The following is a 27,476-nucleotide window of genomic DNA, read 5'->3' as shown; positions in this document are numbered from 1 at the left end:
TCGCCGCGCTAATCTGGCTTTGACGACGCGCCTCAGGCTGTCCATCTCACCGACGGCGCTGTCTTCTAGGAGACGGTGGGTCCTCTTGCTGCAGCTGATTGCACAGTCAACTGGCCGTACTTGCTACCAGACAGGTCACAGTGGCGCACGCGACAATCACGTTCCACGCCGTCCAGGCTCTCGTGGCTTCATCGCGACGCTCTGCTCAAAACGATTGCCTGGAGGCGGGGAAAACAACCGTGCCGTTAGACACGGCACGAGAGAAAACCGCAGCTCAATGTATTCATTCGTTTTGGATGTACATTGTGCAACAAAAAACGGCCCTAGGCTACCGCTGACTATCGTAAGTAAGCGTGGGCTAATGTAGTTTTCTCAATAGCTTTGATTAGTAAATATCGTACCCGCGTTACCTGCACGTTAGGTGTGTTGCATACTTATTGGGCTTTATCTCATTTTGATCGCTTTGTTTGCGTATGCGATAAGTTTCTTACTAAATTCCCTTAGAAACCGGAAGTAGAGAACCGAATGCGAATATGTCAACGCCCCATAATCTACGGAACATTTTTGCTCTCATAGTTATTCTCATGGCTACTACTTAAAAATAAACAGTATTTATAGCAAAATTGAAATTATTGTTTAATTCAGGTTTTATTCGAAAATTGTTGATTTGTAACGTGGAACAGAAGCAATGTCCTAGTAAAAATACAAAAATATACTGATTTATCATACAGAGCTAAAGAAACACAATCTCTTCAAAAAAAAGGTAAAATTAAAACAAAATCGAAGAGAAAAGTATCAAATATCGATTCACTTCTACGTCGAGCTTATATAAAACATATTTCTGTTATTTCCAAACAACTTTCGAACTTATTAGTTACAACAGGAAACTTTTTGTCCCGATGAAGATAGTTCTGTTAATTACAAGATAATAACGATAATTACATAGATTTTTTTGTGTTTGTGCCTCTCAACTGTACTTGCATCAAAAGTGTTTTGGTTACATAAATGCGCAGAAGTTACGCGAGCAGCCAATATTTTTTTTTTTTTGCTTATAAAATGCAATTTTTTGTGGATATAACTACATGGAAATGAAATGAGCGTTTGGCGACATTGGCTGGGAGGCCCCTTGCGAGGCAGGTCCGGCCGCCTTGGTACAGGTCTTATTACATTCGACGCCACACTGGGCGACCTGCGCGCCGGATGAGGATGAAATGATCACAAAGACAACACAACACCCAGTCCCTGAGCGGAGAAACTCCCCGACCCAGCCGGGAATCGAACCCGGGCCGGTAGGACGGCAATCCGTCACGCTGACCACTCAGCTATCGGGGCGGACGATATAAGTACATAATGGACTAACAGTGAATGATGCGCGGTTCTAATCATGCGCAAAACAGATAAACAGAAAAAACAAAGAGAAGTCGTCGGTTTCCAATTTCTCACTCACACGTTCATATTTCTTCCTCTGCTAATGCTGCTAGTACTACCCGTATCCTGCCATTTACTACGTCATTTATGTACTGTACCAAAACTACCGATCTGCAGTTTTGGTAGAGCGCAACTCTAAACACAATTGAAGAATCATATTTTCGGAACCTTGCAATTATCTTCCATTGCGACGCATAAGTTTGAAATCTGGCTTAAAGGTGCCTACAACCTTTCTCTGTAATGGCACAAAAGCGTAGTGTCCAGCGACGTCATCCGGCGACGCTCCATACAGCAATGTGTCGACATATGCGAAAAAAAGGCCAGAGCTCATGAGTTTATGCGAAGTGTAAGGTGGGTTAATGATGTCACACTGGCACCAAATTCCACCACAACTCACCCCAACGCCACCGTGGATATATCACACGATGGGAAGGTCGTCACACTCCCTCTCACACACATTTCACACCTTCTTTTGACGCATCTCGATAGAGGTCAGAACACCGACGCTGAGCCTTGAAATTACGCGGTCTCCTTACGGGTGGCCGAGGAAAATATTTAAGACACACTGCTGCTCAAAACCGACTCGAAAAGGCCTCAGGGGTGATAAGAGGGCGTCAATGAAATTATCCTTTCCTTTGAGGCATTGATTTCCATACATTTCGCGGTGAGAAACGACAGTTTGCAGTGCGATGAGCAACAGGCGACGTTCTTGACAATCTTTGACACTTATGACACCTCCAGACGTTTCAGCCCTTCTCTGAGAATTTTATGGGCCTGCAACCACTTGGGAGTGCACTGCAACAACAATTTTTGCATTCGTCTACACATGGAACCTCCACGGACCCTGCAAACCCATTCGACAAAATCTGTACGTGATTTGAAGGACAAATGTGTACTTATGCTAAAAGCAAAACAAGGACATTGGAGCGCAATCAGATAGTGCAGGTGAAATATTATGAGAAAATGTTACCGTAAAAGGTGTTGACTAGTTTGGATATTCGGGCAACAAAGTAACTGAAAGTAAAGCAGAAGTAAAAAGGACATACAATTTAAACTGGAAGTAGCTAGAAAATCTTTCCTGATAAGGGGAAATATGTTAAAATCAGTGTTGAAAAGTCTTTCCTGAAGGTATTCGTTTGGAGTGTAAGTTTACACTGACAAACAACAGAGTCAAGAAGAGAATAGTAGCATAATGGTGAAGAGGAATGCTGAAGATTTAATGCACAGATCGAGTTTTATTTATTTATTTATCAATTTATTTCTGGTCTTCCACCTGATTTGATGTGGCACACCACGGCTTCGTCTGTTGTGCCAATTTCGTCCTCTCACAGTAGCACCTACACCATATGTCTTGAATTATTTGTTCCGTAGTTATATTCTAATCTTGTGCAGAGAACCTGGATTAGATTCGCGCTACTGCAAGAGATTTTTGTTTTGTTTGCAGGGTTGTAACGTTGTGCACTCTACCTCGTGACGCAACTGAGAAGCTATTTGAGTGAGAAGTAGCAGCTCCAAGGTATAGCAAGCGGACAACAGCTGGGAGAAGATTGTGCTAAACCTGTGCCCCCCCCCCCCTCACCATCACCACCACATCTAGAGGTGTAAAACTACTGTAGGCTACCGTAAACTGTCGTAAGTAAGTGCAGACTATGGTAATTTTCTTAGTAACTTCGGTCAGGTGAACTTTTACCTGCATTACCTGCACATTAGGAGTGTTGCATGACTGTTAGGCGTCGTTACCTCATAACGATCGCTTTCTTTGCATACGTGATCAGTGTCTTCCTTGAATCCCCTAAAAACCAGAAACGTTGTGCCGTCTAGAAACTGAGTAGGGATGTACTGTATGAAGGACCAGGCAACCTAGAGAACATTTTGTTCCACACAGTTATCCTCTGGTGTTTTACTTAAAACTAACAAGTATTTATAGCGAAATAGAAATTTTCAATATTTAATTCAGATTTTATTTGAAAATTGTTGATTTGTAAAATGAAAGATAGGGATGTTGTAGTAAAAATAAAGAAAACAGTATAATGTTGTCATATAGCTCTAAAAAATGCAATGTTCTCAACAAAAATGTAAAACAAATGAAACCGCAAAACAAAAATATATCAAACATCACTTCAAAACGTTTCTGTTATTCATAAAAAACTTTCGTGTTTATCAACATTAACAGGAAACTCATGCCTAAGATCAGAATGAAGAACGTTCTACTGAGCACGAAATAACAATAATTATATATATATTTAAGTTTGCATATGTATACTCTACGTATCTGCATCAAAAGCAATTTCTTTGGTGATATAAAAGCGCAGAAACTATGCGATCAACAAATTTTTTATTACTTATAAAATTCAGTCCATATACTGTAAGAAATTAAGATACTCGATGAACTAACCTGAATGATGTGTGGTTCTAATTACGCGCAAAACAAACAACCAAATAAACAAAAAGGCTAAGAGAAGTCGTCGGCTTACAGTTTCTCTTTTACATATTCGTTTACGTTTCTTTCCCTGCTAGTGGTACCAATACTACCGGTAGTCCTATGACGTACTACGTCATTTATTTAGTTCAGCAGAACTATCGAACCGTGTGTTAGCTAAAGCACAACTCTAACCATAGTGCATCCCAATGCCGCCATCTGCAGAGGATGACATGGGGATGGGTCCGTCCCGATCGGACCATCTGGGCCAATACGCTGAGCTCTGACTTGATATTCTAATCACACGACATTTTGTCCTGTCCCTTATTGTAGTTGATGAAGTCCCTATGTTTCTTTCCTCGCCGTTTCTACTATTGGCCTCCTCTATTCTTATCTTATCTGCCCGTCTAATTTTCTGAATCCTTTTACAACACTAAACATTTTCTTCTTTTCAGGCTAACTAATAAAGAAGTATTGAATCGTGCTGCGAAGAAGACTTATTGGTGTAACTTGACAGAAATAAGGCATGGGTTGACAGGACACTTCCTGAGGCAGCGAGAATTAGTTAATAGGGTAATGGAGAGAAGTGTGTGTGTTTGTTTTGCATGTGATCTGTATGGAGCATTCTTCCGGGTAAGTGCTATCATTGTACATTAAAATAATTGAATGTGATTTTAAAAGAGATTGCTACATACAACTCAAAATATTCTTCGTGTGCATTTATTTAAATAATTGGTTGTTTGAAATTCATTCGGTACTTAATTCCATTCTTAGCGATATTGAGGTAATTTGGACTATTAGTTTCTTATTTCAGGACAATTTTTAGTATCTCGTTTTCGTTTGTAGGTATGGATTTACCTGTTCTGATGAACCTGGATGATTTGAGAGAGGCTATGGGCCTGGACATGTTGCCCATGATTTGTTTTTTACAAATGTGTGGTCTCGTTGCCGAGTATGTTCCATGTCGTGAGTGCGGCGAACATATGCGCCTCACAAGTGTATCTCGTCGCAGTACTCACGACTTATTCGTATGGCTATGCAGCAAAGATCGGTTATGGAGGTCCATTAGACGAGGGCCGTGATTCGAAAAATCTAAGCTCGCCTTGAGAGACATTATGAAACCACGTACTGTCGGTGTTTGAGATATCCTGTGTGGCTGCGTGTCCATGAATGTCGTCTGAGTAAGCGTACAGTTGTGGATTGGTACTCTTTTTGTTGACAAGTTTGTGGGAAATATGAAATATAGGGAGCAGTTAGGAGGGGCGGGGGGCGGGTGTTATGGTTGAAATTGACGAGTCGCATTTTGGCAAAAGGAAGTACAACAGGGGGGAACCTCTGGTGGTTCAAAAATGGCTCTGAGCACTATGGGACTCAACTGCTGTGGTCATCAGTCCCCTAGAACTTAGAACTACTTAAACCTAACTAACCTAAGGACATCACACACATCCATGCCCGAGGCAGAATTCGAACCTGTGTCCGTAGCAGTCGCGCGGTTCCGGACTGAAGCGCCTAGAACCGCATGGCCACCGCGGCCGGCAGTTAATCACAATATTGAGTTCAGATAATTATCCACAGGGGCTTGCACAAATAGCGTAGAGGGTTATTGGTCAACTGTGAAATCTCTTGTAGGGGAAGGGGAAACGCTGGATTTCCACACCTCAAAGTCACTTAGACGAATATTCATGGAGGCGCAGTATTCCCCAAACATATTGCCCGTTTAAATGTTTTGTTAAACGTGTTGGGCAGATGTACCGTCCGAAATATGTTAGCTAATTTCACATTAGAGGGGGGGGGGGGGGGGGTGGTTGTATGTGAGTGTCTGTGTGTGTGTGTTCATATGTTCATCATGTTTTGTTTGTTGTGTATGTGGGTATGTGATTTTTGTTGATGTCTTTCTAGGCGAGCTTCGGTTCTTTTAAGAAGTTGCCGTGAGGTAAGTTCAGTTTCCCATTATTTTTATTTTACTGCATTTGAGTATTTTGACGTATTTCAATGCTGTATTACACCATTACGTATGGTTTCATGTACTCCAGTACGTAATAGAAATTTCGCAGCTGTTGTTCATCTTTCGTTTCCCAGCACTAGCATCAGTACGATTTTTTCGAATCTGTACTAGCAATATTAGAGGCGAAACGCCCGACGCAACTGAAATTTGTATCCCGTCCTCCAGTTCACCTTTACATTGACACTACCTATTCGAAAAGAACGACATATGTAACATTGATGAGATTTACCTATATACACTCCTGGAAATTGAAATAAGAACACCGTGAATTCATTGTCCCAGGAAGGGGAAACTTTATTGACACATTCCTGGGGTCAGATACATCACATGATCACACTGACAGAACCACAGGCACATAGACACAGGCAACAGAGCATGCACAATGTCGGCACTAGTACAGTGTATATCCACCTTTCGCAGCAATGCAGGCTGCTATTCTCCCATGGAGACGATCGTAGAGATGCTGGATGTAGTCCTGTGGAACGGCTTGCCATGCCATTTCCACCTGGCGCCTCAGTTGGACCAGCGTTCGTGCTGGACGTGCAGACCGCGTGAGACGACGCTTCATCCAGTCCCAAACATGCTCAATGGGGGACAGATCCGGAGATCTTGCTGGCCAGGGTAGTTGACTTACACCTTCTAGAGCACGTTGGGTGGCACGGGATACATGCGGAAGTGCATTGTCCTGTTGGAACAGCAAGTTCCCTTGCCGGTCTAGGAATGGTAGAACGATGGGTTCGATGACGGTTTGGATGTACCGTGCACTATTCAGTGTCCCCTCGACATCACCAGTGGTGTACTGCCAGTGTAGGAGATCGCTCCTCACACCATGATGCCGGGTGTTGGCCCTGTGTGCCTCGGTCGTATGCAGTCCTGATTGTGGCGCTCACCTGCACGGCGCCAAACACGCATACGACCATCATTGGCACCAAGGCAGAAGCGACTCTCATCGCTGAAGACGACACGTCTCCATTCGTCCCTCCATTCACGCCTGTCGCGACACCACTGGAGGCGGGCTGCACGATGTTGGGGCGTGAGCGGAAGACGGCCTAACGGTGTGCGGGACCGTAGCCCAGCTTCATGGAGACTGTTGCGAATGGTCCTTGCCGATGCCCCAGGAGCAACAGTGTCCCTAATTTGCTGGGAAGTGGCGGTGCGGTCCCCTACGGCACTGCGTAGGATCCTACGGTCTTGGCGTGCATCCGTGCGTCGCTGCGGTCCGGTGCCAGGTCGACGGGCACGTGCACCTTCCGCCGACCACTGGCGGCAACATCGATGTACTGTGGAGACCTCACGCCCCACGTGTTGAGCAATTCGGCGGTACGTCCACCCGGCCTCCCGCATGCCCACTATACGCCCTCGCTCAAAGTCCGTCAACTGCACATACGGTTCACGTCCACGCTGTCGCGGCATGCTACCAGTGTTAAAGACTGCGATGGAGCTCCGTATGCCACGGCAAACTGGCTGACACTGACGGCGGCGGTGCACAAATGCTGCGCAGCTAGCGCCATTCGACGGCCAACACCGCGGTTCCTGGTGTGTCCGCTGTACCGTGCGTGTGATCATTGCTTGTACAGCCCTCTCGCAGTGTCGGGAGCAAGTATGGTGGGTCTGACACACCGGTGTCAATGTGTTCTTTTTTCCATTCCCAGGAGTGTATGTTAACTGGAGAGCAGGATACAAACGTTGCGTATAGCTATATAGCTCAACTAAAGAATGTGATACTATTGTCACTGGCTGCGATCAAAACTATAACTTTCAGTCGATACTATTTGCATCGAAGGCGAAAGACAATTATACCCCATAGTGAAGTACGGGATAGAAATTGTGTGTGTGTGTGTGTCTTCTTATTGTTTCTTTGCGTAGTTCAACTGAGGCACAGGTTGCATGTGTAACGTATGTCCATTTCCACGTTTTCGTTAGCAGTGTACATGTATATAGGTCAACAAAAGTATGGAATACAAATATTATGTGCGTAGGTCCTCCTGCTATCGTTAGTACAACTGTCTACGTAAGAGCATAGTATTAGTGGTAGCGGAAGCGAAAGAAACAACACATGTAAAATTTGAATCCCGTGCTTCAGTTGACCTAAATAGTTCAACTAAACAACAGGATATTACTGCTAACGAAAACGAAGAAATCGACGTACGCTTAAGTTGTATCCCGTACTTCAGTTAACCGATACAGGTGGAATGAGGTTCGAGATACAACCCATATATATATATATATATATATATATATATATATATATATATATATATATATATATATATGACGTGAGGTATTCTATGCTACAAATACTTCCATCCATTTTCCACAGAAATAATACGATACAAACACGCGATATCCTTAACGTAAAAATACTACTTGCCTTGATATATGTCAACTATATTTTTCGTCCCTCGCATTCCTTTGCTACTGAACAGTCGTGTCAGCTCTTTCATCTGTGTAATAAATACTCTCTGGCCAATTCTGACGTCATTGGTCAAAGCCAACGGGTTGTATCCCCTGCTTCACTAGACCCCAATTTTGCGCGGTAGCGTAGTCCATTTTTTTCTCAACAGATCTTGGCATGCGTTTTCCAGCAGATGACAGTGCAGCAATAAATGAACTAAGATTGTCGTTTGAGCAACGCAAGTCCATACTGAAGTGGTACTGGAAACGCGAAAGCATGATGGAGTGCAACAGCAATGGTGTAATGTATACGGAACTAGGCCACCGACACTTGTAACAGTATCGTATTCGGGATAAATTTGAAGCCGACGGTATTGTTCACGGTGTGCATAAAAAAAGGTCTGACGTGTGCAAATGAAAGATTTTTCCTACACTAAGATGGCGCGCTCAGATCACAACCACAGAGATGTCAGAGTCTACTTGGGTGAAAATCTGCCTGGACGAGGGATAGATGGAAAAGAAGCTGTCGAGTACCCACCACGGTCTTCAGACCTTATACCTCCTGACTTCTGCCTATGGGAGACCTTGGAAAATGAAGTTTATCAACAGAAGCCAGCTACACCGAAGGAGCTACAAGGAACCGTTGAAGTGTCATACGCATCTGTCACACCAGCAACACTGACAGCTGTACTTCAATCAACAGTCCAGCGGCATCGGCGTTTGGCTGCTAATGGGGGTCGCTTTGAACGCATAAACTTCACGTCGTGTAAGAATTTTAACGGTATGTCATTTTGTTGCATTAATATTGACTATCAGAGAGTGTCTACATTTTTCTGGACCCCTCTGTATAAAACTATAGACCCAGTTTTAATTAAAGCAAACCAATGTTATGAATGTCTCAGTTAATAAAAGATACATTTTCTCACAGACAGAAACTAGAACAATAGATTTTAGCTCATGGAAAATATAAAAGATATACACTGGAGAGAGACTTGCCAGCGATGATGCTGTAGGTGATGACGATGTGCACCATGCTGCGGGCGAACACGGTGAGCATGACGCCGACCGTGAACATGAGTCCGCCGATGACGGAGACCATCCGGTACGTCATGGAGCGTAGCAGGCGGTTCGTCACCAGGCCTGCGGGCAGATGCAACGGTACTGGACATGTCGTAATGTTACAGTTCAAAAATATGGCGCGTAATTCATACACTCCCTGAAAAAAAGTTGACATACACAGAAGGCACGGATGTCAAAATAACGTCATACACGTACACACCATAAGTGGGTAGGTAAATGATAAGAGTTGCAATTCCCTGTGACAGGTAGAAGGGCCATCAAAGTGCATTAGGGCTCGTATTTAGCGTTGTTACTAAGCAGGGTATATGAGGGTCGTGGACAGCGTTAGATGTCGTGTGACCACTGCGAAGGACACGGAGGTGCCGAATACTCCTGTGAGACGCCGCCATCAGCACCAGACGGAGCTCGAAAGGGGCCCCATTGTGGGTTCCCATTAGGCTGTTTGTTCGAATCGTGCAATATCCAGATTTGGAGGGCATTCGGACGCGTCAGTGGCTGGATGTTGGACTGCGTGGAATGTACGGGCAGTCACAGACACCATCAAGGTTCTGGTCGACCGCATCTGACAACCACGAGAGAGGATCACCGTGTTGTGCAGCCCCTTCACACCTGTGGTTGCCATCCGAAAATAAATAATAGACTCCTTGCAACTTCTGTGTCATCCTGCACCATTAGTCGAAGAATAGCAGCAGACGGACTAGGGAATTACCATCCCATGTGTAGACTGCCATTAACTTCACAATAAGAATGGGGCTGCGTTTGCAATAGTCCCATAACCAGGACGCATGGACGGCTGATGGTTGGCGTCACATTGTGTCCAGCAATGAATTGCGGTTCTGCACTACCTCACATGACATCGTCGGCGAGCGTAACGGTGATCTGACGAGATGTCCCATTCTCCAATTTTTCGGAGAGGCACAAGTCTGTTACTCCTGTGTTGGAACCATCAACCGTCAGGTATCACCTCAGGTCACGGACGTTAGCTATTGAGGGGGCCTTGACGGGACAACGGTAAGCTACAGACATTCTGCGTCCTCACCTTTTACGTCTGATGCGACAGTATTCTGATGCCGTTTTTCAACAGGCCAGTCCTCGTCCACACACAAAAGTACGTGTATCTTTGATCTGTGTGCTTGGGACAGAGGTACTCTCATATCCAGCAAGATCATCTCGGACGTCAATTCCACTCCATCCCATTGCCAGTATGCTTGATGTCAATGACCAGTTACAACAGTTGTGAGCCACTTTGCCTCAGGAGAGAAACCTTTCACAACGTAATCAGTGCATCATCTGGATCAGCTGCACATTGTACTAATAAGTGAGCTGTTTTGCCAATTTGTCTGAAAACAAGATTCGATTCTGTAATCACTGAAATAACATACGCTCTCAACCTGTGTAGATTCATTTCATTTCCTCCTCCACGGCCGCGCGAGGTAGTCGTGAGGTCTTGGGCGCCTTGTCACGGTTCGCGCGGCTCCCCACGTCGGACGTTCGAGTCCTCCCTCGGGCGTAGGTCTGTGTGTTGTCCTTAGCGTAAGTTAGTTTAATTTAGATGAAGTAGTGTGCAAGCTTAGGGACCGATGACCTCAGTAGCTTTGTCCCATAGAACTTACCACAAATTTCCAATTTTTCACCTCCACTTCTGGGTGTCTCATTTATTCGTGAGCCAGTGTATATACAGGAAGGTGTAATTTGATTTGTATGGGAAACGCTTTGCAGTAGCAATTATCTCGTCACTTACCTGGAATACCTTAGGTAAATCATGGAAAACCAAAATCAAGAAGGCCAGATGCAGTTTAGAGGTCTCCAAGGCCGGTCAGTTTAAAACAGCGCAATCTCATAATTTAGAAAGCTAGTCCAACACTGTTCATTCACTCTCATCAACATTGACTGATCACACTACACTCAGAACACACAGACTATTTTCTGACATTAGCACCACGACAATGATGTCTGATTTCAGTTGTGTGTACCGTAACTTCCAGTTTACGTGGCTAAATAACTGAATGAGCATCGTCCTCTAATGAGTGAGATGTTCGTCTCGAAAAGCAGATAAGATATTAGCATCCACTGCAGAGTTTTGATATGTGATTTTCCAGGAACAAAACAGCGTGAAAATGTGTTGCGAAGTGACAGATCTACCTTAACCTTATTATTGTTTCCGAGTACTTGTGTTTCACGTGTTTATCCATCTCCTACTTTGCGTTATCCTTCACAGCACAGAGTGTGTGGTCAATAGGTACTTCTTAACTATATTTTTAAATAGTTTGATTTTAGTAATCTTTTTAATCTCCTTAGATAATTTATTGTATAAATTTATTTATTAGGAGAAAATGCTACTTTGAGTTTATGTAATTTCTTTATTCCTAAATGCAAGTTCGGTCTAGACCTTGTTTCACACTCGCAGGCAGAGCTGTTTGTGTGGTAATTATCAACGCTATTTTTGGCTTGCATAACTGAATAGTAAACAACTCACGTGCTGTACTTAAGCATTTTGGACATATCTTGACAATGGGAACAGATACTATCGTTATTATGACTATTTTCTGTAGTTTGAAAACTACACTGCCAAGTCACATTAACGCGACCATCTGTGAAAAGCGTGAATAACTACCTTTTGCCTCGAGAGACGTGCAGAAAGAGAGTCAATGAGGTTCTGGAAGGTACGGACAGGGGTGTGCAGCCATGCCGACTCCAGTGCCGTGGCCGGCTGCGCTAGGTTACTCGTTTGAGGATCCATGACGCGAACAACACAATCGAGATGGTCTGACAGATTATCGATTGGGTTTAAATTCGATGAGTTTGGTGGCCGGGATGTACGGTAAACTCGTCCTGGTGACCTTTGAATCACACGAGTACACTGCGAGCTGCGTGACACGTTGCATTGTCTTGCTGGTAGATGCTATCGTGCCAAGGAAAAAGAAACTGCATGTAGGGGTGGACATGGTCCCGAACGGTAGATGCATGCTTTTGTTTATCCATTGTGTCTTCCATACTGACGATATCACCAAGGGAAACCCACGGAAACATTTCCCAGACCATAACGCTCCGTCTTCATTACAGGCTGTTTGCTTCCAGACATTTTGCGACGTACACGCCGAAGGCCATCTGTCCGATGGAAATTAAAACGTGATTCACCAGAAAAGGCGACCTTTCGCCATTCAGTGGACGTCCAATTGCCGTATTTGCACGCAAATTCTAGCCTTCCTCGTCGATGAACAACAGCCGGCATGGGTGCATGAACCAGGTGCTTGCTGTGGAGGTCCATATGCAGCATCTTTCGTTGAACGGTTGTTGATTACACACTTGGCCCGAAAGCCAATGATCATGCCCTTTTGGATGTCAGATAAATCGGTGCATTTCAGCGTTACGAAAAAGACTGCACTGTTTTCTGCTTCCGGCCGACACGCTTTATATACAGTCCACTGCTAGTGCTACCACCTGCCATCTGTGATGATGAACAGAGGCGATGGACAGTTTACTGTGACTGGACTGTGTGTATTCAAATTTGTGCATTTGTTCTTAAAAAAATATTCCGTATTTAATTATAACACGTTGTTGACGCTGCGTTTGTTAATACAGTTCGCAAATCGCCCATCAGTCGAATGTACAAAAATGTCACCAAACACTGAAAACTACTGATCTGAATGGCTACTCGGCTGAAATCTGTTGCGTAAATTGTGGATGCTTCTAAACCCGGTTTTTCCCTTGCCAGAAACGTCTTTTTCATTGCTTTTGGCCTCCCGGATCACCAGATATCACACTTAGCGATTTTTTTTTCTGTGGGGGTACATAAAAGACAGATTCCTTGTCCCACCTACAGTAACCAGTCTTCACTAGCTGGAAATCGAATGGTTGAACCTGTCGATTCCATAAACAGGGACCTGTTGATTCTTATCTGGAATGAAGTGGACTAGCATTTCGATGTTTCTCGAGCAACGCACGATGCTCATGTCGAGTGCATGGCATAGTGTCTATTCGAATATAAAACTTTGGTTAAAACAACAGTCCAGATTGCAATAACATTTGTTTCTTATGACCGGTTTCAGCTTACATTAGAGTCATCCTCTTCGGCCCTCTTTGCCTGGTGCTGGTGCCTCCCCGGTTTTCCACGTGACACCAGTATGATACGCAGTACAAACTGTACGATTTGTAGAATCGCGTAAAAAGCCATAGGGGGCTCAAGAAATCTTAATGTGGCTTTAACGTAAGCCAAAACCGGTCATAATAAACAAAATTTATTGCAATCTTGACTATTGTTTTCATCAAAGTTAGCGCCAGATCGCTGCACTCCACAGACAATGTTGTCTAAATTTATGATGAAACTTTGAACCGACCTCTATCCAATGACATGTGCAGTTTGTTTCTATTATTCATAGTTTGTAATAAACAAGTGAAACCTAATCTTTTTTTAAATCAACCTGTGTTTTTCGAGGTGACAATTAAAACTGTTCCTCGTATCCAGGCAGAACGGATTCAAGTCCGTGCTCTTATGTCCATCTTGTGTTTTCTTGGTTTCACCAAGACATTTATGGGTTCTTTAAGATGGCCACAACCGATTTCATCCCATAAGCTGTTTCTTCTTATCTAGCACTACATGTATAATGACCTGGATTTTGCTGCGATATCAGACACTTACCCCTCGATGTTTCGACTTGACGGACGGTAATTTCATGAGGAACAAGTGTAGTGGAAATATGTTAGTAAGAAATTACTGTAAGGTATTGTCAAAAAAAAAAAAAATGTGTGTGAAATCTTATGGGACTTAACTGCTAAGGTCATCAGTCCCTAAGCTTATACACTACTTAACCTAAATTATCCTAAGGACAAACACATACACCCATGCCCGAGGGCGGACTCGAACCTCCGCCGGGGCCAGCCGCAGATATTGTCGAAGTGGTGAATTAACACGATGAAAAGATAGAACGGAAATCACAGTGGAAAAGCAAAATGAACCGGTCTGTACTGCCAACCTCTGCCAGTGGTTCCACGGTGGGTAGTGAGGTGTCTGCTTGCAATATGCAGCAGACTGGACGACTTACCGGTGAAGTTGACTGCGGCGGACAGCATGTTCATGATGAGCGTGGCGCCCGTGGACTGCGCACCCAGCTGCTGCAGCACCCCGTCAAACAGCAGACCGAACGAGCCGTACTGGCCCGTCGTCGAGATCTGCAAAGGCACGGGTCGTCTGTCAGTATAGAAGACGTCACTGCTCCTGTATAGTAAATGTTGTTAAAGGTGGATGCAGTGAGACTCTCCATACTGAAAATCAGCGAGTTATTTACATGAAGCTCTAGAGCTCATCACAGGATAGTCATTCATAGCATTCCATGGAATCTCTACAGAATGCTACATAATGAGTTTTGCTTCATGGAGGACTCTAGTCATGTAGAAGTTTTTGAAATAAATTTCTGCCATTCGACATTAGATTTGTATTCCTTTATTTCACACAATCATGATTTGCCTCTGTAGCCATTCTCACGTGTAATTTGGAATCTAAAACATTACCCGACCCTCCTAAATGATATATATATATATATATATATATATATATATATATATATATATATATATATACTAAGATGGTATCTGTTCTTTCGGACATGTCCGAAAGAACAGGTACCATCTTAGTATATATATAGTTAAGGCTCACCGGCCACTTGACCATCTTCTTCTTCTGTGCGAATGCCGAATGCACAAACAGTGCCCGAACTCTTACGGGAATCGGCAATGCGCCGCGAGCAGTGAGTATTATGGGCGGGGGCACTAAGAATGTAGTGCAGGCCAATACGTTGAGAATGTGGGTTTCGCGGGAGGCGCGACAGTGATAAATCCCTGCACTCGCGCTATTTTCTGTGTCCTCGGTGGCTCAGATGGATAGAGCGTCTGCCATGTAAGCAGGAGATCCCGGGTTCGAGTCCCGGTCGGGGCACACATTTTCATCTATCCCAGTTGACGTATATCCACGCCTGTAAGCAGCTAAGGGTGTTTGTTTCATTGTAATTGCCTCCTAAATGACATAAAATCGAATAAGTAAGACGAGGCAAATTTTACGTCGACGATGACATGTTATTTAGGCAGTTGTACAGTTTTTTGAGATTCGAAGTTGCAGATGAGAATGGTTAGAAAGCCGAAATTACGATTGTGTGAAATAAATGAATACAAATCTACAGTCAAATGCCAAAAATTTCTTGAAAAATCTTCCTAATAATGTTCATTACTACATATGGTCCAATAAAAAACGCTTAGGTTGTTTCATCAGTGGTTGCCCTCATTCCAGTAACATATTTTATAGTTTTTTAATTTCAGAATACAAACGCAAAAGTCTCCAGTCGCTGCTAAGATATATTCTGTCATTTATCGTTTCTTCGAACTTGGGAAATGGTTTGTCAATATGAAAAACGCCAAGTTTCACAATGGTCACTGGTCCACGTTAAAGGCTAGGTCTGGCTGTGATTGTCTGGGTACATCAGTTCTAAGGTCAGAATGACACAGGGGCATAACCACCTACAATAGGACCATAACTCGCAACACGCTGTGGTGTTTTGTCCAATTTTTGGGTTACAGACAGCTTCACTCATCTTCGTTATTTCCTAAATTTGTGGGAGACTCTTTGAAATAAATTATTCATACTAAAATTTAAAAAGATAACAGGTGTTAACGATGATAACCCTGTTGCCGCTACCTTGAGAAACCGGCACATTATATCTCAGAACAATTTTTCTGGCATGATATTCGATCGTGAGGGACTCGGTATAGTCCTTAAGTCATACACTGTCTCATCAAAAGTATCCGGACACCTCCATATAATGCGAAATTGACCGCTAGATGTCACGAGTGGCGGTCGCGCCAATATACACTACTGGCCATTAAAATTGCTACACCACGAAGATAACATGCTACAGACGCGAAATTTAACCGACAGGAAGATGCTGTGATATGCAAATGATTAGCTTTTCAGAGCATTCACACAAGGTTGGCGCCGGTGGCGACACCTACAACGTGCTGACAAGAGGAAAGTTTCCAACCGATTTCTCATACACAAACAGCAGTTGACCGGCGTTGCCTGATAAAACGTTGTTGTGATGCCTCGTCTAAGGAGGAGAAATGCGTACCATCACGTTTCCGACTTTGATAAAGGTCGGATTGTAGCCTATCGCGATTGCGGTTTATCGTATCGCGACAATGCTGCTCGCGTTGGTCGAGATCCAATGACTGTTAGCAAAATATGGAATCGGTGGGTTCAGGAGGGTAATACGGAACGCCGTGCTGGATCCCAACGGTCTCGTATCACTAGCAGTCGGGATAACAGGCATCTTATCCGTATGGCTGTAACGGATCGTGCAGCCACGTCTCGATCCCTGAGTCAACAGATGGGGACGTTTGCAAACCAACAACCATCTGCACGAACAGTTCGACGACGTTTCCAGCAGCATGGACTATCAGCTCGGAGACCATGGCTGCGATTGCCGTCGAAGCTGCATCACAGACAGTAGCGCCTGCGATGGTGTACTCAACGACGAACCTGGGTGCACGAATGGCAAAACGTCATTTTTCGGATGAATCCAGGTTCTGTTTACAGCATCATGATGGTCACATCCGAGTTTGGCGACATCGCGGTGAACGCACATTGGAAGTGTGTACTCGTCATCGCCATACTGGCGTATCACCTGGCGTGATGGTATGGGGTGCCATTGGTTACATGTCTCGGTCACCTCTTGTTCGCATTGACGGCACTTTGAACAGTGGACGTTACACTTCAGATGTGTTACGACCCGTGGCTCTACCCTTGATTCCCTGCGAAACCCTACATTTCAGCAGGTTAATGCACGACCGCATGTTTCAGGTGCTGTTTGGGCCTTTCTTGATAATGTTCGACTGCTGCCCTGGCCAGCACATTCTCCAGATCTCTCAGCGATTGAAAACGACTGGTCAATGGTGGCCGAGCAAGTGGCTCGTCACAATACGCCAGTCACTACTCTTTATGAACTGTGGTATCGTGTTGAAGCTGCATGGCCAGCTGTATCTGTACACGCCATTCAAGCTGTGTTTGACTCAATGCCCAGGCGTATCAAGGCCATTATTACGGCCAGAGGTGGCTGTTCTGGATACTGATTTATCTGGATCTATCCACACAAATTGCGTGAAAATGTAATCACATGTCAGTTCTAGTATAATATATTTGTCCAATGAATAGCCGTTTATTATCTGCATACCTTCTTGGTGTAGCTATTTTAATGGCCAGTAGTGTAAAAATAGGCAAGGAGCGTTGTGTTTTAACTAAAGAAGCAAGAACAACTGAATGGATCTGTCAGGATAGCTCAGTGACTTCTAACGTCCACTGATAACTGGATGTCACATGAATGCCAAATCAGTCAGGGACTTTTCAACCGTCCTAAACCTGCCCAAATCAACTGTTGACAATGTGATTGTGTAGTGAAAACGCGAAGTAACAACCACAGCTAAACCAAGACCAGGCAGACCTCATGTACTGATGAACAGGCAACGTCGAGCGCTGCGGTGGGAGGTTGTAAGAAATGGCACGCAGTAAGTGCAAGGAATAACTCGTGAGTACCAGAGTGCTACCAGCGTTCCAGCCAACACAGCTACTGTGCGTAGGGAGTTAAAGACAATGGGGCACACAGCTCCTCTTAAGACACACATTTCAGCAGTCTGTGCTATGCGACCCTTAAGCTGGTGTAAAAAGAGACGCCACAGGATAATGCATGACGGGGAACGAATAGTTTGATCAGTCACGCAATGTCCTGTGGCAATCAGATGGAAGTATCCGTGTTTGTCGAGCCCGTGGGCAATGTTGCCTGCCATCATTTGTAGTGCCAACGGCGAAATACAGAGAAGGTGATGCTACGGTAGGGGAGTGCTTTTTGTAGTTAGGACCTAGACCACTCAGTGTGCTTAAGAGAAGTCTAAATCTGGAAGGATCTGGGCAGTTTTTATGGCACTGTGTACTGCATAAAGTAGAAGAACAGTTTGGAGACGATTTTTACACTACAATCTATAACGTCATAAAGCAGTCTACGGGGCAATGATCTGTGGAAAATAACATTTCTGAAAAAGCCGGGCCTGGCCTGGATCCCGACTGAGCCCAATACAACACCTTTGGGACGAGTCAGAATGTCGATTTCGCTCCAGACTCCAAAGTCCAGCACTACTACCTTCCCTCGGTGTGGGGGTTGCCATTCCTCCACAGACGTTGAGACATCTAACGGAAATTGAATTCAGCAAAGATGAATTTGTTACCAAGGTAAATTATGTATTCATTCCATATTAATGTCTGCTAACAGGTATCTGGATGCTTTTGATCGCATAGTGTGTTATTTATGGTATGTTCGTTTTCCACTGAGTCGATAACAGTTTCTCTTGCAGTTCATAGGTGCAAATAGTGATTTGTTGGTTTAATTTAGGACACCAGTGTATTTACTCACCACTTTTTACATGCATTTTGTTTCAAGTCATTCACAGAACTTTAAAGAAAAGCATTTGTCTGTTTTCCCTTGGCTCTGAGTTCATTCCAATATTTCATTATCCTGTTTCGAATTCTCGACATTCAAACGACGTCGTGTCTTCACCTTCCTCTGTCAGTGTGAGATAGCTGGGGACCATGTTAAGTCCCGTAATGGCTGCATCCTCTGCCTGTTTTTCCTGTACATTTGGCTCCAGCTGATGAATATGTTGATTACTATGTTGAGTTTGTCCCAGAGCTCTGGTCATTATATGGCAGAGTGTTACTCAATTTCTGCCTTAGATGCAACAAGCTTTCCACTTATATCTACCACATTATGCCGGGTTCCATTTTTTAATCAGTATTCCGCTGCTTTCCAGCGCACGTTTAGGTCTGTCGTTAGCTACCTAGGACTATCAGGTCTTTAGTTGGTATTGTCTTGTATGCCCCACTTAGTCACAGAAGCACTCGTATTTACATTCTACGCAGAGTCGTTTCAGTTTTACAACGTTTGGGTGTATGGTGGTTATCTCTTAATCAGCTGGTCATGAGTGTATATCGCAATGTACTTTTCCACTGTAGATTTCGTTTAATACATCTATCAGTAGCGCAGCTCGGTCGTAATAGCTTTTAGGACAATGCTTGCCATGTATGTTTTCTTCTCTTGATGATTATATTTCACTCTAAATGTTCTATTCGTTACATTACCTGGATCACAGTATCTTTCAGTTTGGTAGAGGATAAGCTTTTTTAGGCGAAAACGACCGTGAACAACTTGTTGATAAAAGGAGTTGCTATCGATTATTAACAGCGGTCTGACGCAATAGAGGGCAGCAAACCATTCACTAGTTCGGTATTGGGCAACAAAAACTCATGAGCTGCCAAACTATCCAGAACGACCTTTCCTCTAAGGGATGCAAAAGCCTTGTTAATGGACTATGTTTCTTAGGATTATTTTAAAGCACTACTGTACTTGTTTTTACGCAGTGACGGAAATCCTTGAATACTTTGACTTATTCCCTTTTTTAAAACCTACTTGAAGGTATCACATTTAAATTGAATACATCTGCAGGTATTATAAGATACATTCTTATCTTTTAATTCAAAACGTATCCTAAAAGCACGTGAATACGTCCTATTATCTGTTTCATACGTCGTGCTCTATAGCAGAGATGATCCGTATACAGCATTATACGCAAATATTTTTTCCAACAACAAAACATATGCTCAAGAAAGCTGCAATCCCGATATGACGTTAGTTCAGCACATCTTTGTATAAACTATAGCAATTTTAATGACAGATGCGGAAGTTTCTCAAAATCTTGATGATGAACTGACAGAAAATCATAGAGGTCACAGTTACTCAAACACGTATTTACACTAATCTCCACACTTGTTTGTGTTGTTCTCTTGACTGCATGAAATATGCAACCAGAGTTCAGAGTTTATTGTTTAAGATAATGGATATAAAAGACATGGTGAATGCCTTTAAGGTCTTCGTCACATATCGTACTGTCCGATAAAACCATAGAGGTTACTGCAAGTGATTCATAATCTAGTAACTTAATTGTCAGTCATAAGGTATCAACTATTCGGAAATATACAGCTTCAGTAATACATTATGTCTGAGGTAACGTATTGATGAGATACAGAATCGACGTATGCGCTTTATAAACGGGAAGCAGTATGAAAGCGGTGATTAAATTACCATGTGTTTAAGTCCACGGTGACAGATCAAGCAGCGTAATGATAATTTTCTTGTGAGGACGAAGCACAGGGGATAAAAAATATTAGCTCTTTTACTTTTTAATTACCAGCGATTCCAAGCAATCAGTATGAGGGAGTGCTGAACAGTAATTCCACAGAACTTTTTCTGTGAACATTCTTAAAACTGAACAAATGTTACTAACATTCCACATCTGTATACTTCACCCCTGCATATATGCAGCCTTCTGCAACTGGAGGTCTCCACATTGTCGTCTGTAACATGGCTGTGTGTAACGTATCTCTGTCTGTGCGTGAGAAACACCGTGCTGTAATAGATTTTCGCATTCGGGGAGTTCATCAGCATCCCTCTCTTTCAGCATGATAACGCCTGAACACCCACGAGGGCAGCAACGGCTGCAGCAATCCTCTTCCCTTCACTGTCATCCATCTTCCTGCTTGTAGTCCCGACTTGATCTCACCCGATTTCCATTAGTTTCCAAAACTTGAAGAACACCCTCGAGGACTTCACCTTGTTAGTGATGAAGCGGTGCAAGCAGAGGTGCTACTGTGACTATGTCAACAATCAAACATTCTACAGTGACGATATCGCTCGGAGAAATGAGTTTCGTCGTCAGGGTGACAATGTTCAGAAATAAATATGTTCACATGAAGAACAAAGATGTAGAATGTGAATAAAGCTTTTTATTTAAAAAGCTTTAAGAGGTTTCACATTAAAAAAATCGGAAGCGTTATTTTTCAGCACGCCCTCGTACCAACCATTAGAGGAACTGGAAATATTTTCTTATCTGTTGTGTATGAGTGGCCGTCCCCTGATGAGTAACCTCAGCAGAGACAGTTTACGTTGTTTGCTGAACTGTTTGCGTTATAAGAAACTGAAGCTGTGCCTTTAGCTTGCAAATTTTACTGAGACGTCTATTTATCAGGTGACTTAAAGTAACAGTGGTGTTCAATGCCACATTGACACAAAGAGTCTTGTCTCGGAAATATTAGTACAGAATATTGTTTGCAGGTACGACAACTCTGTCAACGTTGACATATCTGCGGATTTCCATTGCTGAAATTGTGCTTTATTGTAGCCACGCGGGATTAGCCGAGCGGTCTCAGGCACTGCAGTCATGGACTGTGCGGCTGGTCCCAGCGGAGGTTCGAGTCCTCCCTCGGGCATGTGTGTGTGTGTGTGTGTGTGTGTGTGTTTGGATAATTTAGGTTAAGTAGTGTGTAAGCTTAACTTAGCAGTTAAGTCCCATAAGATTTCACACACATTTGAACATTTGCTTTCTTGTAGCTCTAGTCTGCTGATTTCTTGTAATCGTGCAGTAACTCCAGCGTCCAACGAGCACTCAATTCAGTCGTATTGAAATTTTCTCTGACAACTGTCGTATCAGAACAACTCTTTAGGTAATTACGACTATCTTCCTCGCAGTCGTCCAAAGTTTTACACATATATCACACGGGCGCACCACGGGCACCAAGTCTGTTCCTTGTCCTATTTTTAAAACCTGCTTGATGATGTCATACGTAACTGGAATACACCAAAGATATTGCAATACACACACTCAACTATTCGAAACTTTCTTAACAGGTTGAAACAAGGTACGGTAAATTATAACATAAGAAAATAATTAAGATATGCTTTTCGTATCAAAAAATTGGATTATTGTTATTACAAAGAACCGCATGCACTCTCACATGGAGATAAACCACATGTTTTCTCAATGTTCTTCATCTGAATTCTCCGGGGTGTCATAGCTATCCATATTTCATCTCAATAATAATTTACGCGTTGCATACAGTTCAACACTCCTCAAATCACTACGTAGAGCTTGGCAAAGGATAGCTTTTGTTGTATCATCCAATGCCTGACAAAAAAGAGTGAAGCACCGACAAAGTATGGTCGGACCACAGCGTAACTTCGTTATCGGTGGATATGTGCATGATTAGACATGCAGTTCGCTATGACAGGTGGCGCGCCACCAGCGATCATTAGTTGAGTTTTGTTACCAGTTCGAGAGGGATTTGTAAAGGACGTGAATAGCTTCGCGTGATGAGTGATTACCGTGAAGGACACGGAGATGCCGCGCGCCCTTGTGATACAGCATTATCAGCACCTGACGGCGTTTGAAACTTTCGTCCTTCTGGGCCTTCATTTTGCCAGCTGGTCAAATCGTGTAGTATCCATATTTGTGGGGCATTAGGATGTCACAGCGATCCGACGTTTACGTTTCGGTCGAGCACGTCTGACCACGACAAAAGAAGGACGGCGTACTGTGCATCGCGGCTGTCTTAAACCGTTCATACGTGCACCTGCCATTCGAGAACAAGAAATCTTGTAATGGACTCCGTGAAAAATTTTTATCATCTCACACCACTGGTTGGAGACTGGCAGCACTAGGAGAAGGAAACAACTGTCCCACACGTCGGTTGCTGTTGACACCACAACACACAGGGCTGCGCTTGGAGTGGAGTCGTGACCAGGAAGCATGGCGGCTGCTTAACGGCATTGTAAAGCACTCATCGGGGAATCGCAGTTCTGCCCTACCCTGAATGACAATCGTCTTGCGATTACTGCGACGACATGGGGAAAGAGATCCCATTCTCTTGTTACTTTAGAGAGGTACAATGGTGCTACTCCTAGCGTCATAGTGTGGCCATCAGGTATAATTTCAGGCCACGCCTGATAGTGACTGAAGGAACTATGACGGCACAATAGTAATTCACAGACATCCTGTGTCGTCATGCGGTACTTCTCATACGACAGTATCGTGGTGTCATTTTTCAACAGGATAATGTTCGCCCACGCATCGCACCTGTCTCTCTCAACTGTCTTGGCTATTTTGGGCTTCTCCCATGGCCAGCAAGACCTTCAGATCTGTCTCCGATAGAACGAGTATGAATCCAGCTCGGACATCAACTCCATCCCAATGTCAGTATCAGGACATCAAGGAACAGTTACGACAATTGTGGGCCAGTATGCCTCACGACAGTATACAACAGCTTTTTTACACCCTTCCCAAACGAATCAATCCACGCACCCAGGGCAGAGTGGGTGTAAAGTCATACTGATAATTGGGCTCACGGAATTAACGTCACATTCCCTCTGAATCCTTGAAGTTTCATTTCGTTTCCTCCTCCTTTTATGCGTACTTCACTTTTTTGTCGTGCATTATGTATATTGAGCGTTAATGATCGTCTCACACTTCCCACAGGAAAAACTGAAATTACGTTGCTGACGATTAAAACTGCGACGCTATAAAGGATAACAAATAACGAAGTCTTATTTATTGTGCGTATATATTATAGTGGGAAGAATACATTATTAAATTTGTAGGTGATTTGAGGGGGGGGGGGGGGGGGAAACATCCTAAATTCAGTACACGGCTTTGCCACATCTGGAGGTTACAACACCACTAACCCTGCTGGGAATAAACTTGGAAGGCAGATATGAGTACGTCACTTTACGCTGATTTGTCTCTGTTAGAGTTCATCAGTCACAGTGACTGAAGAGTGATAATTGTGTCTGTCGCTTGACAACCCAAGACCAGATGTTTTCAGCGATTGAGAGATGGGGAGAAAGTGCTAGCCGAGGCACTAATCGAACATTCTCTGTATCAATGTAGGCCAGGACAGCATGGGCAACAGGGCCTCTTCTTTTATCTTGTTGAAAGGAAACGTCACAGAGACCTCGACCACAATACAGAGCCACCATACCTAACACGTTATAAATGTAGAAGTTTCTGTCCAAACCACTGGACATGCAAACTAGAGGTTCTCAAGCTGTGCTCTCAACGGCAACCCGTATTATCAAACCAGTTGCTAGATCCATATGAAAATGACGAATGCGATATGACAACATTCTTTCCCTACGGAGCATCCACATATGAATACGTCAATTGTGATGATGTATGTAGAACCGGAACTCATCTGAAACGACGGTGTGGTAACACTCCTGGTTTGGTGTTGGCGTTCGAAATGCCACTGTCGATTCACCTCTCTCTGCTGCCACGTCAAGGGAAACCACAGCAATGGTTACGTCAGTGACAATGCATGGTATTCAGACATTGTTGCCGTGTCTGTTTGGATACTTGTCTTGCTACAGACGATTCCCCGTCTCTCGGCATGATCCTGCACAGGCGAGCTAACATTACGTCTGTCCTCTTGCTGGGTAGGAGGGAGGGGGGGGGGCGTTAGCATTGATATCCTGCACTGTGTTGAGTATGGCCCTCCTGAGTCCATTTATTCCATATTGGTGTGACAGTCATCATAGCAATATGTGAGCAGCAGTATCATGGAACGATAAATCAATCTCGATAGGCCTCTATCCCTTCACTGTCGAATTCTGATGCGTGTTGATATCTCTTTTTCTTTTATGAGGTATGACACGATGTTCTCTCAAATGACCATCATTAAGATGTGAAAATCCCTCTGCGTATTTTTTCCTTGTATATGGTGATTCATCTGCCCCTATCTATGTGTTTTATGCAACCTAAAACTCCTTCAAAACGTATGCATGAGATTTTCATGAACTCTTGCCCCGTACATACAGACTGTTAGACCTGTAAAAAAAATGAACAGGACATTGTTGTAGGAATTTTAATGTAATTAAATTTTGTTCTGAGTTATGTTTTCGCTGAAGGCAACAATTGCCGAATAACACAAGAAAAACGCGTTTTAAAGTCACTTTTGTGACTAAATTTTCTACAAAAAGGTCCTGTTCATTTTTTCTGTAGGACTAATAGTTCGCATGTGGCGAGCAAGAGAACATGAAAATCTCGTGTACGGTATCTGAAGGTGTTGTGGGTTGCACAAAACCCATAGGCTGGGGCAGCTGGACCACTTTGTATATAGAACTTAGATGGCATTGCTCCTACGTACTTTGTGAGGTTAACCTGAAAAGCTGATCATTTACATAGCCAAGCATGCCAAGTCGATACTTGTTGCATTCCCTCTTAACAGTGTTGCAGTTTTAATGGCCAGCTGTGTACTTCTGCATCTACGAGTGATTAACCTTCTAAGATTAGGTACTATGTTCGGCACATCAACAACTTTTCGTTTCAGACATGAATTTTTTCCCTTATCACTCGTTTCTGTGGTACTGAACCTAAAGCTTTTCGAAAGTCAAGAAAACCGAATCCAACTGGTTACCTCTACTATGATACTTACTATACCGTTTGTAAAAAGTACTAATTGGTATTCTATTGTTAGTGTTTTCGGAATGAATCTAGTTGTTTTGGAGAATGTTATTATGATTGAACTCAGTTTATGTTAAAAAAAATTTAAAATGGCTCTAAGCACTATGGGACTTAACTTCTGAAGTCATCAGTCCCCTAGAACTTAGAATTACTTAAACCTAACTAACCTAAGGACATCACACACATCCATGCCCGAGGCAGGGTTCGAACCTGCGATCGTAGTGGCCGCGCGGTTCCAGACTGTAGTGCCTACAACCGCTCGGCCACTCCAGCCGGCCCGTTTATGTTCCAGGAACGGATTTTAGGAGTCAGTTCTTTCTATTCCTTGGACATAAATGTGATTACTGTTCTTTTCAAATTAACTGGAACAGTTCCATGATCTAAGGACGTATGTTAATTTTTTGTTATGAGTGGACCTAATTCACATTATTTTAAGCACATGACAGAAAACCAGTTGAACCTCAGGGCCATATTTTGTTGTAGTGATTTCATCTGCTTTCCAACACTATTAGTATTACTGACTGATGACAAGTGCAATCTAGTTACTTCTATACAAGACATTCAGATACGAACTACGAGCTGATTACTGAATGATCAATGTATTCGATACTGTACAGGTACAGATTCCCATACTGTAGCTATTTTGTTCCAGGTAATTCATAATATTTAAACTCAGATTTTGCTCTAGGAATGTGCTACAGTAGGTGAGAGTAATGTATGCTGAAAGTACTATGAAGTAGTTCTTCTTCCTTTTTGTAAAAGTGTATCATTTGTGCTATTTCTCAATCAAGGGTCTATGTATCCGGTCAACGGATCTATGCTAGATTATAATCAAAACTAGAGCCAACTAACTCGCAAATTCCATATAGAACACGATAGGTACTCCATTTGACCATGGGTTTTCCTTGAATTTTTTCACATTAAGCTGCTTTTCACCACTGCTTGTACTGCTCACTGTGCCAATAATTTCAGCATCAGTGTGGCTGGTGAATGATAGTACCTTCATTTGATATTCCTTTATGAGCAATTATTTGAAGAAATAATAAAATATTTCGACATTTTCTTTGCTTTTTTTGCTTTCTGTCTCGTTCAAAAGTGTCTAGACACTGATTTTGGTGTCATTCACAGCCCTATTGCAATGGAACAAAGGCAGTTCAAGCACAGTCTGTAGTGTTGCCACATTATCTGTCCTCTTCCACCTCTCTTACCTACTCTCTATCCCTTCCTTTTCCCCCTCTCCCATTCCCTATCCCTCCCACATCCCCTTAGTTCCAAGGCCAATTGGATGTGGCGTAAATGGTGGAAATTCGAAAATGCGACATGGGGAATTATCCTGTTGGCTGGGGGTACTAGCCCAGTCTGCATGATGGCCAGCTTTAATCAAGTTGTTGGATCTAGTATAGCTGACAGAATTATGTCACAACCAAACATAGTGGATTCAAAATGACAGAAGGTCACCAAGATGTAAAATGTTGCATGGGTCTGCTCAAGATCGTCCCTATGATGTTCAGTGTAGAAATAGGGCAGAAAATTGAAAAATACATATACATTAGGAACGTTTCTGCTATGTATAAAGCAGTATTACATTAGAAGAACACCATAGATATTGTCAGCACTGTGCTAAATATAAGATGGAGGATACTAACATTTAATGGCATAATATAACTTTTTAGCGTTGTTAATCATAGTACACATACTTTTAGAAACGTAAATTCTGTAAGGAATTTATGTAGGGCATGTGTATACCAACATTGCACTAAAAACATCCAA

At 43.2% G+C, this 27,476-nt stretch overlaps 1 protein-coding gene and 1 non-coding gene across 2 annotated transcripts in view; one reads left to right on the top strand and one right to left on the bottom strand.

The window, feature by feature from the left end:
- The window catches only part of LOC126475429 (uncharacterized), a 314,386-nt gene that overhangs the window by 103,957 nt on the left and 182,953 nt on the right, over positions 1–27,476 (bottom strand). Inside the window, exons 3-4 of the mRNA XM_050103279.1 lie at positions 14,369–14,495; positions 9,243–9,386 (exon numbers count right to left, since the gene is read on the bottom strand). Coding sequence (XP_049959236.1) covers positions 9,243–9,386; positions 14,369–14,495 — 271 coding nt within the window. The remainder of the gene's footprint in view (positions 1–9,242; positions 9,387–14,368; positions 14,496–27,476) is intronic.
- Trnat-ugu (transfer RNA threonine (anticodon UGU)) lies at positions 15,185–15,258 on the top strand. Its single transcript has one exon. It is a non-coding gene; the product is annotated as a tRNA-Thr (tRNA).

Source organism: Schistocerca serialis, chromosome 4 (assembly GCF_023864345.2).
Source record: "Schistocerca serialis cubense isolate TAMUIC-IGC-003099 chromosome 4, iqSchSeri2.2, whole genome shotgun sequence".
Taxonomy (NCBI): Eukaryota; Metazoa; Arthropoda; class Insecta; order Orthoptera; family Acrididae; genus Schistocerca; species Schistocerca serialis.
This window is presented reverse-complemented; position numbering and strand designations above follow the sequence as displayed.